This window comes from Labrus bergylta, chromosome 4, assembly GCF_963930695.1.
Source record: "Labrus bergylta chromosome 4, fLabBer1.1, whole genome shotgun sequence".
Lineage (NCBI taxonomy): Eukaryota > Metazoa > Chordata > Actinopteri > Labriformes > Labridae > Labrus > Labrus bergylta.
In genome coordinates, this window is record NC_089198.1 from 1364435 (window position 1) to 1375864 (window position 11430).

Below are 11430 nucleotides of genomic sequence, written 5' to 3' on the forward strand. Positions count from 1 at the left end.
TTTAATCAACTAGGGTGAAAGCTAACTAAGTACACAAAGATGTTAATAAATATAAAAATAGGTTTTGTTTCTCAAACAACACAAGAACAAAAGAAGAAGTGTATTACTTACACTGATTATTTTCTTAACATGAATAATCTTAACCTAATAAAAGTACAGTGGAAATAACTGATGTTAACTGGAGGAAGGGACAGAGCCGTCTGTACTTCCTAAGAAGGCTGGGGTCCTTCAACATCTGTAAGAAGCTGCTGCAGATGTTTTACCAGTCCGTGGTGGCCAGCGTCCTCTTCTATGCTGTGGTGTGCTGGGGAGGAAGCAGCAAGAAGAGGGACGCAGCACAGCTGGACAGACTGGTGAGGAAGGCTGGCTCTGTGGTGGACGCAGAGCTGGACTCTCTAGTGACGGTGGCAGAGAGAAGGACCCTGAACAGAACGCTCTCCATCATGGACAACACCCACCACCCTCTGCACAGCACCTTCACCAGGCAGAGGAGTGTGTTCAGTGGCAGGCTGCTGTCACAATCCTGCTCCACAGACAGACTCAAGAACTCTTTTGTCCCCCTGGCCATATGTCTGTACAACACCTCACGGTTATGGAACACTTGGACTACAATCTTCCTTTTTCCATTTCCCATCTGCACAGCTGTCCCAAGAGTCAGCCTCTAGTTGGACACTTTAATGATCGCCTCAATTACTTAAACAGCACCTTTAATTTAATGTTTGCACTGCCTGTTATTTAATGTCTGTTTTTGATAACTCTGCACTGTCTGTTTTTTTTTTAAACATTGCTGTACATATATAAACAACACAACTTCAGAAGGTCAACACTTTTTTTATTTTTTTATATTCAGGTCTAATTACAGATTTTTTTCCTCAACTGTTTTTAAGTTCTTGCTTTAAATCTCACATATATTTTTATCCCTGCACGGGTTATGTACATTTCTTGTATAAGTCTATTTTTAATTACACAGTTTAAGTTTGATTCATCTAGGGGGATTCTTTCAATCTTTTTCTTCAGGTTAATATATATGTAGGTGTAATTTGTAACAAATGTTTCATGTCATGTCTTTGTAACCTGCTACTGGATGCTTTGAATTTCCCTCAGGATCAATAAAGTATCTATCTATCTATCTATCTATCTATCTATCTATCTATCTATCTATCTATCTCTCTATCTATCTATCTATCTATCTGTCTATCTGTCTATCTATCTATCTATCTATCTATCTATCTATCTATCTATAAAAAGACAACATTAATGGAGCCATGGCAACAGGTGACAAAAAAGAGATCCTCTTACTTTAACCATCTGGAAATATAACCTATTACATCTTCATGCAGACACACTACAAATATAAACCAGTTTTAAGAAAGAAAGAAAAAGTAACACTGCTGCAGCAGCACAGGAGAGAAAGAAGTGGTGAAGGAGAAAACTGCTGCTCGCGTCAGCATGTAATGAAGTCTATTCATCTAATATTTAATCAGAATAATAGTTTTGCAGATAAAAACCAGTGTAATGGTGTTTAAACTAACATTTATTGACATGAAGATGCAATTAAGCAGGAGAAAAGCAACTTTAAAACAGCTCTAAATGAAATAGGCTATAAGAACAAACTAGGCTCATGGTGGGAGCCAACCTTATTTTATTCATATTTGACAAAGTAAACTTAGCCTAATTCATTTAAAAGTGCATTATTAAATGTTCTTTTTATACGCTAGCCTTCCTAACATATAACATTAAAACAACCTGGATTTTTATTCAGACAAAGCGGTGAATCTTCACTAATATTCACGTGATACGGACTGAATGAAAGAATGAGGAAAACCCAGTTTCCCTCATGTCATGGTTAACTGACTCAGTGTTTGTTAAAAACCTGCTTACTGAAACAGGCCCCAGGATTAAAGTATTTCAGAATATCCAAACAATACTTGACATAAATATACAATATCTGAACAGTACGTCTGATATGTTGCTTTTTCATATTAATTCTTTAGGGCAATTCATCGATAGTTTGGTATCAAATTTCTGAATAAATTATCCCTGTAAACATCTAGAAACACATGATTGATTACTGTGTACCACATGGTTCAACCCTGTGTCCTCATTTCTTCTTTATGTGTTGACTTTGATATTTTAAAAATGATTTGATCTATTTTCATTTGTGTAATAATAGTAAGAATGGATTATATATAAATTCATTAACATGTGCATCAGGTTCAGAACATTTTAAATGTGTTCCAGTATGCAGTTCAGAGACGCGTTCTAGGATGTCACTTCTAGAATTTCTGCACTACATTTTTACAATTCCTCCAGGGGGAGACATTATTGACCAGGTAATGAACTACTGTGTTCAAACATTATATTAATACCAGCTGCTGCTGTAAAGAGAACACTTCAACACAGTGAACATTGAACATCAGAGAGTTCCTCCTGTTGATTTAAACCTGGTTTTAGAAATGGAAATTTGGCTTTGGATTATTCTGGCTGCTCTTTTCTTTGGTAAGATATAAAGCACAACATGTCTTCAGTGTTTTTAAGTTCTGAGCAGGAATCTATGAACATTTGAATTATTTTGTTCTTGCAGTAAGACCGAACAACTGATATTTTCCACTGTCTCATCTTCTCAGTCTCTTGAACAATATTTAATCTAATGGCTTCATTTCCTCTACTTTTTACAGGACTAACAGCTGGAGACAAAATCTATCCTGCAGTGGATGAAGTCAGAGGAACAGAAGGAGAATCTGTCACACTCAGATGTAACTATGAGACAACATACCAGTATGTTATCCTCTACTGGTACAGACATCATTCTGACCTCCAGGCACCTCAGTTTATACTCTGGAAAGGAGCAAGATATCATAGCAATGATAAATATATTCCAGATAAACGATATGAATCTCAAACATCACGCAGCTCAACTGAACTGACCATTAGAAAGCTAACCCCTGAAGACACAGCTCTCTACTACTGTGCTTTAGAAACACAGTGATACAAAGTGTAGAAGAGGCTGTACAAAAACCTGAACACAGATATCTGACTACTCTTCAAAGAGGAGGGAAGTGGGATTCAAACCACAGCTTCATGTCAGATGGATTCTGATGATTCCTGTTTGCTCAGAGTCTCTGTGGTTACAGCTGCTGATGACAGTGCACAGGCTGCCTGTTGCAGTTGCTCCTGTTTGTTTTTTTTACTTTCTAGTACTTTACTGTCAGAGTCAGATGGAGTATCGGGAGTGCAGCTTGATGTGCATCACTAAAATGCGGTTGCATCAGGATGTTCCCGACAACAACGTCTCTTTCGACCAGGATGCCAGAAAACAGAAAACACTACAACTCTGTACAGAAACACAAGCTGACATGATGACAACCTGCTGCTGGGAGCATTTCCTAAATGTTAAAACTGCAATTTCAATCTCCACCAGAGGGCGGCATTACTACTGCAGCAATGAGTTCAACCCTTCTTGAAATAAAAACTGTTGTTGAGAAGAAAACAAATCACAGACTGAATGTTGAACATCAGAGAGTTCCTCCTTGTTGTAGAGATGGGACTTTGGCTGTGGATTATTCTGGCTGCTCTTTTCTTTGGTGAGAGTCAAAGAACATATTCTGATTACTCTGTACATGTTTGTGTGTCTGATTCTCTAGCTACGTAACTTTTTTAACCTAGTGAGTATTTTTGTCAAAAATTAATCTCTTCCTCTTTCTGTTCTCTTCTCAGAGTGTAAAGCAGAAGACAGAGTGATCCAGCCAACACAAGATGTCTTTGCTTCTGAAGGAGACACAGTCACAATTGATTGTCAGTTTGAGACTTCAACGACCCCCTCTTTGTTCTGGTACAAACAAGAATTTGGAGATTTCCCAAAGTACATGTGGAAAAGCTATGCAGGATCGTCAGAAAATGCTCCTGGGATCTCAGAAGACAGATTTAATGTAACAATCAACGGGACATCAGTTCCTCTGAAGATCCAGAAGCTTCAGCTGACTGACTCTGCTGTGTACTACTGTGCTCTGAAGCCCACAGTGACAGGAAACACCACAACTCTGTACAAAAACCTCTGGAGAGAAGACAACACAATACTCCACAACATCCACTAGAGGGAGTCACACACTGATAAACCTATGATTATTTCATTCATGATACAGTTGTGATAAAACCTGTAAGGAATTAGAGTAGTTTAAAGAGTCTCCTCCTCCTGACTGCAGAGGAGCCTGATGACAGAGAACTCTTTAAATCAAGCTGTGAACATCAGACCAAACAGCTCACCAAACTTACTCATACTTGTTCTTCACTTCACTTCATCTCACCTCTACAAACATGGAACAACTCATTGTTATTTTGTTCTTCTCAGTTCTCAAGGGTATGTATGTAATAAATGGACAGTGTGTTGTGATTTTGAAAATAAAGAGTAATTCAGTTTGGACAGCAGCTGTCATTATGACATCAAATATGTTAGATATAGATTTATGTTTGTTCAATGTATAGATTCAATGACATTTGACTTTGAATATTTTTTAGGTATCAGCTGTGAAGAACTCACTCCAGTCAAGAATGAAGAGCACAGTTTAGAAGACAGCACCGTCACTCTGTCCTACAGTTACTCCAAACAAGCTGTAGGCAGTGATTCTTTCTTCTGGTATCGACAATATCCAGGAAAACAACCAGAGTTCATCATCTCTCACACAGGAACAGGACAACTTATGTTAGATCCAGTCTCTGGACTGTCTGTTACAGTGAGGGAGGATAAAAAACATCTGGATCTACAGATCTCCTCTGCTGCACTGACTGACTCTGCTGTGTACTACTGTGCTGTGAAGCCCACAGTGACAGGAAACACCACAACTCTGTACAAAAACCTCTGGAGAGAAGACAACACAAAACTCCACAACATCCACTAGAGGGAGTCACAGACTGTGAAACATCAACTGTAGGTATGGAGATGTAGGCCCGGCTGTTCTCTGTGCTCTAAAGATAAACTGAAGGTCTGAATATAATATTAATTATCTACAAAGTACATCTTGTTTGTCATCATATTTACTCATGTGTTCAATTTCACCACTGTTGAATTGTATAATTTAAATAAAGTAACTCAGTAAACTTCCTGCATTCTTTTGTCTTGCGCTTTATTAAAGAAGTTTGTCTTTTGTTCATTGGAAGCTGCGATTTCTCGAGGTGTTCCACAGGGTTCATTCCTGGGTCCTCTCAGTTTTTAATTATATGCTGGCAGCGATATTGTTAATATTATTTGATCAGGTTTCCTTTGTTTAGGTTTAGATTAATGGATCTTGTAAAATTGTTCAAGACATTCATTGGCCCTTTTTCAAACCGGCCACTACACCCTACCCCTACGCACTACCCCTCCGTTTGCGCATCCCTGCGGAGGGTCCGCCATGTTAAGTCCGTCCCAAACCAATTAGTGGGGAGTGGTAGTGGGTTATAAAACCCTCCACCAGCGAGTGTGCACCGATGCCGACTTTCGGATCATGTGCAATGCCTATTGTGTCCGGTCGTTATGGATGAAGCAACCTGTGAGTTTTGTGCAAGTGCCTATAAACACTGCTCTAACTAAGATAGACATTTAATATCCTCATACAGGCGTTAACAACTTCAAATGTGTTCTGAGGATCAAATATATGTTTATTTATTGTGTTTCATATTTACAGGGACTGTTGCAAAAACAAAAGAATATCAAATCACGTTGCAGACAACTTTGTTGTGAACATTTATTTCTTATTTTTCTACTTTTGATGTCTTTGTGAAATCTCAATTCAACAATAAAAAATACACTTTTTGCTGCTCTGATGTTCAACAATATTATCCTTGTCTTTGCATTAATTTAGGACACCCTGTTCTATGAAATTACAATAAATTAACTGAAATTATGAATTACAATAAACAATGTAGGCTCAATCTAATAGTTTTGTTATCAGTCTACACTAATATAACTGAAAAAGAATAATAATCTAGGCTACATAAATATTTTTACAGAATGCATTAGCTACAAAAAAAAGTCGTTCCCGCAAGATACCGCTGAGTAACCATGGTAACATACAGTTCCTCTTTCCACCTGAGAGAGGGAAGTTTTTCCTAAAGCCTGCCGCTGTATTTCTACCCTACACCTTGATGAAGGAGAAGGAGGGTTTGCTTTGAAGAAGGGCCATAGAGGCTGGAAAAAACTTGCTGGATGTAACTTTTCAACACAATTGTAATATTTTTTATCTCCACTAGAGGAAACATAATCAAGGGGGAAGATCACCACAGCACTCTGTTCAAGCATTCATATGTAACAGCTGCTGTAAAGTGAACTATTCTCACACTTCTGGCTGAACATCAGATCAGGTCTCCTGTTGGTTTAAAACTTGTTGTAGAGATGGAACTTTGGCTGTGGATTATTCTGGCTGCTCTTCTATTTGGTGAGAAACTATAGCATAACATATTTCCTTTACTCCTCACTTGTTTGTGTGTCTGTTTTAAACGCTACTTAACGTATTTAACCTCAAGCCTTTTTTTAATCAATCAAAAATTAATCTCTTCTTCTTTCTGTTCTCTTCTCAGAGTGTAAAGGAGAAGACAGAGTGATCCAGCCAACAGAAGATGTCTTTGCTTCCGAACGAGACACAGTCACACTTGATTGTACATTTGAGACCAATGACACAAATCCCTTTTTGTTCTGGTACAGACAAGAAGCAGGGGACTTTCCAAAATACATGTTGAGATGCTACTCAAACAAAGCAGAAAATGCTCCTGGGATCTCGGAAGACAGATTTAAAGCTGCAATCAACGGGAAATCTGTTCCCCTGAAGATCCAGAAGCTTCAGCTGACTGACTCTGCTGTGTACTACTGTGCTCTGAGGCCCACAGTGACAGGAAACACCACAACTCTGTACAAAAACCTCTGGAGAGAAGACAACACAATACTCCACAACATCCACTAGAGGGAGTCACACACTGATAAACTTATATGGTATGTCATGATGAATTCTTGATGTTTCTCAATTCAGAAATGAAACTAGTTCAACAGATGAGTCTCCTCCCAATGACTGCAGAGGTGTTTGATGACAGAGAACTGTTTGATTCCAGCTGTGAACATCAGACCAAACTCTACTCACAAAACTGAATCATACTGAACATTCAGTTACAGCATCTCACCTCTACAAACATGGAACAACTTACTGTTATTTTGTTCTTCTCAGTTCTCATAGGTATGTATGTAATAAATGGACAGTGTGTTGTGATTTTGAAAATAAAGAGTAATTCAGTTTGGACAGCAGCTGTCATTATAACATTAAATATGTTAGATGTATAGTTATGTTGGTTCAATGTATAAATTGAATGACATGTGACTTTGAATAATTTCTTTTGCTTCATCTTTTTTAGGTGTCAGCTGTGAAGATCTCACTCCAGTCAAGAATGAAGAGCACAGTTTAGAAGACAGCACCGTCACTCTGTCCTACAGTTACTCCAAACAAGCTGTTGGCAATGATTATTTCTTCTGGTATCGACAATATCCAGGAAAACAACCACAGTTCATCATCTCTCACTCATCAACAGGACGACTTATATCAGATCCAGTCTCTGGACTGTCTGTTAGAGTGAGGGAGGATAAAAAACATCTGGATCTACAGATCTCCTCTGCTGCACTGACTGACTCTGCTGTGTACTACTGTGCTCTGAGGCCCACAGTGACAGGAAACACCACAACTCTGTACAAAAACCTCTGGAGAGAAGACAACACAATACTCCACAACATCCACTAGAGGCAGTCACACACTGATAAACTTCAACCATAGTATGGAGATGTAGGCTGGACTGTTCTCTGTGCTCTAAAGATAAAGTGAAGGTCTGAATATAATATTAATTATCTACAAAGTACATCTTGTTTGTCATCATATTTACTAATGTGTTTAATTTCACCACTGTTGAATTGTATAATTTAAATAAAGTAACTCAGTAAACTTCCTGCATTCTTTTGTCTTGCGCTTTATTAAAGAAGTTTGTCTTTTGTTCTTTGGAAGCTGCGATTTCTCGAGGTGTTCCACAGGGTTCATTCCTGGGTCCTCTCAGTTTTTAATTATATGCTGGCAGCGATATTGTTAATATTATTTGATCAGGTTTCCTTTTTTTTGGTTTAGATTAATGGATCTTGTAAAATTGTTCAAGACATTCATTGGCCCTTTTTCAAACCGGCCACTACACCCTACCCCTACGCACTACCCCTCCGTATGCGCGTCCCCGCAGAGGGTCTGCCATATTAAGTCCATCCCAAACCAATTAGCGGGGAGTGGTAGTGGGTTATAAAACCCTCCACCAGCAAGTGTGCACCGATGCCGACTTTCGGATCACGTGCAATGCCTATTGTGTCCAGTCGTTATGGATGAAGCAACCTGTGAGTTCTGTGCAAGTGCCTATAAACACTGCTCCAACTAAGATAGACATTTAATATCCCCATACAGGCGTTAACAACTTCAGATGTGGATTGTATTGAGGATCAAATATATGTTTATTTATTGTGTTTCATATTTACAGGGACTGTTGCAAAAACAAAAGAATATTAAATCACGTTGCAGACAACTTTGTTGTGAACATTTATTTCTTAATTTTCTACTTTTGATGTCTTTGTGAAATCTCAATTCTACAATAAAAAATACACTTTTTAATGCTCTGATGTTCAACAATATTATCCTTGTCTTTGCATTAATTTAGGACACCCTGTTCTATGAAATTACAATAAATTAACTGAAATTATGAATTACAAGAAACATTGTAGGCTCAATCTAATAGTTTTGTTATCAGTCTACACTAATATAACTGAAAAAGAGGAATAATCTAGGCTACATAAATATTTTTACAGAATGCATTAGCTACAAAAAAAGCCGTTTCCGCAAGATACCGCTGAGTAACCATGGTAACATACAGTTCCTGTTTCCACCTGAGAGAGGGAAGTTTTTCCTAAAGCCTGCCGCTGTATTTCTACCCTACACCTTGATGAAGGAGAAGGAGGGTTTGGTTTGAAGAAGGGCCATAGAGTCTGGAAAAAACCTTTGTGGATGTAAATTTTAAACACAATTGTAATATTTTTTATCTCCACTAGAGGCAACATAATCAAGGGGGAAGAGCACCACAGCACTCAGTTCAAGCATTCATATGTAACAGCTGCTGTAAAGTGAACTATTCTCACACTTCCGGTTGAACATCAGATCAGGTCTCCTGTTGGTTTAAACCTTGTTGTAGAGATGGAACTTTGGCTGTGGATTATTCTGGCTGCTCTTCTATTTGGTGAGAAACTATAGCATAACATATTTCCTTTACTCCTCACTTGTTTGTGTGTCTGTTCTAAACTCTACGTAACGTATTTAACCTGAAGCCTTTTTTTAATCAATCAACAATTAATCTCTTCTTCTTTCTGTTCTCTTCTCAGAGTGTAAAGGAGAAGACAGAGTGATCCAGCCAACAGAAGATGTCATTGCTTATGAAGGAGACACAGTCACACTTGATTGTACATTTGAGACCATTACTCAAAATCCCTCAATGTTCTGGTACAGACAGGAAACAGTTGACTTTCCAAAGTACATGTTCAGATGCTATTTAAAACATGTATATAAAGCTCCTGAGTTCCAGACAGACAGATTTAAACCTGCAATTAACGGGACATCAGTTCCTCTGAAGATCCAGAAGCTTCAGCTGACTGACTCTGCTGTGTACTACTGTGCTCTGCAGCCCACAGTGACAGGAAACACCACAACTCTGTACAAAAACCTCTGGAGAGAAGACAACACAATACTCCACAACATCCACTAGAGGAAGTCACATGCTGTTAAACTATGATGGTATGTAATGATACAGACCAGATCATCTGAACACTTTTTAAAATTGAAGACATGATGTAGGAGGGATGCAGTCTTTAATGTGGGGCTGTACCAGTCTCTCAAAGCATTTCATAATCACCGGGGTGAGAGCAACCAGACGGTAATTGTTCTTGCTGGTGATGGCTGAGGTTTTGGGTACGGGGATTATGGTTGCGGTTTTCAGACAGATGGGGACAGTGGCTTGCTGTAATGACAGGTTGAAGATGTGTGTGAAAACTATAACATCCACTAGAGGGAGTCACACACTGATAAACTTCTATGGTATGTCATGATGAAGGCTTGATGTTTCTCAATTCAGAAATGAAACTAGTTCAACAGATGAGTCTCCTCCCAATGACTGCAGAGGTGTTTGATGACAGAGAACTGTTTGATTCCAGCTGTGAACATCAGACCAAACTCTACTCACAAAACTGAATCATATTGAATATTCAGTTACAGCATCTCACCTCTACAAACATGGAACAACTTACTGTTATTTTGTTCTTCTCAGCTCTCATAGGTATGTATGTAATAAATGGACAGTGTGTTGTGATTTTGAAAATAAAGAGTATTTCAGTCCGGAAAGCTGTCATTATAACCTTAAATATGTTAGATGTAGATTTATGTTTGTTTATTAAAATATTCAATGACATGTGACTTTGAATAATTTATTTTACTTATTCTTTTTTAGGTGTCAGCTGTGAAGAACTCACTCCAGTTAAGACTGAAGAGCACAGTTTAGAAGACAGCACCGTCACTCTGTCATACAGTTACTCCAAACAAGCTGTTGGCAGTGATTCTTTCTTCTGGTTTCGACAATATCCTGGAACACCACCGCAGTTCATCATCTCTCACTCAGGAACAGGACGACTTATATCAGATCCAGTCTCTGGACTGTCTGTTACTATGAGAGCAGATGAAAAACATCTGGATCTACAGATCTCCTCTGCTGCACTGACTGACTCTGCTGTGTACTACTGTGCTGTGAAGCCCACAGTGACAGGAAACACCACAACTCTGTACAAAAACCTCTGGAAAGAAGATAACACAATACTCCACAACATCCACTAGAGGGAGTCACGGACTGTGAAACATCAACTGTAGGTATGGAGATGTAGGCTTGACTGTTTTGTAGTGATGATAAAGAGCCTCTCTGATAGGCGCTCTCCACATATCCAGAACTGTTTGAATGTAACATGAATTTGGTTTGCAAACTATAGATATAAATGAAGCTCTTAATATACAAAAAGTTAATATGATGTGATGGTTTGTCATCATATTTAATCTGGATCAAATCATTAGAATAAAGCACCACCATAAACAGTTGGCACGCCAAAATTCGAAGTCAATTTCTGTCTTTGATGAGGAAGTTCTTCTTTCGCTGTGATTTCTCGTGGTGTACCACAGGGTTGAGTTCAAGGCCCGGCCTTTTTATTTGCAAGTTGAATTTGATTTAAAATAAATTAGTCTAGTTTCTTAATCGTTGGTGTTGATGAACAGATCTTATCTTAATCCAGTCATAAATGCCTCTATGTTACTACATCTGAGATGTAAGTGTGAAGAGGAGGAGCTACACAAATGAATATGA

At 38.4% G+C, this 11430-nt stretch overlaps 1 protein-coding gene across 1 annotated transcript; it reads left to right on the top strand.

Annotated features, from left to right (window-relative positions):
• The first annotated feature begins 254 nt into the window (after positions 1-254).
• LOC136178913 (uncharacterized) lies at positions 255-9439 on the top strand. The gene is made up of 5 exons (XM_065953345.1): positions 255-492; positions 6571-6878; positions 7304-7307; positions 7375-7664; positions 9416-9439. The coding sequence occupies exons 1-5, from the start codon at positions 255-257 to the stop codon at positions 9437-9439; spliced, it is 864 nt and encodes a 287-aa protein (XP_065809417.1).
• Positions 9440-11430: the final 1991 nt, after the last annotated feature.

What these genes read in the sequence shown, in the direction of transcription:
- LOC136178913 (XM_065953345.1), top strand. Translation starts at nt 255, where the DNA reads ATGTTTTACCAGTCCGTGGTGGCCAGCGTCCTCTTCTATGCTGTGGTG. An exon ending in CACCTTCACCAGGCAGAGGA is followed by an intron (nt 493 to 6,570) that starts GTGTGTTCAGTG and finishes AAGGAGAAGACA; the next exon opens with GAGTGATCCAGCCAACAGAA. An exon ending in ACTCTGCTGTGTACTACTGT is followed by an intron (nt 7,665 to 9,415) that starts GCTCTGAGGCCC and finishes TTCTCTTCTCAG; the next exon opens with AGTGTAAAGGAGAAGACAGA.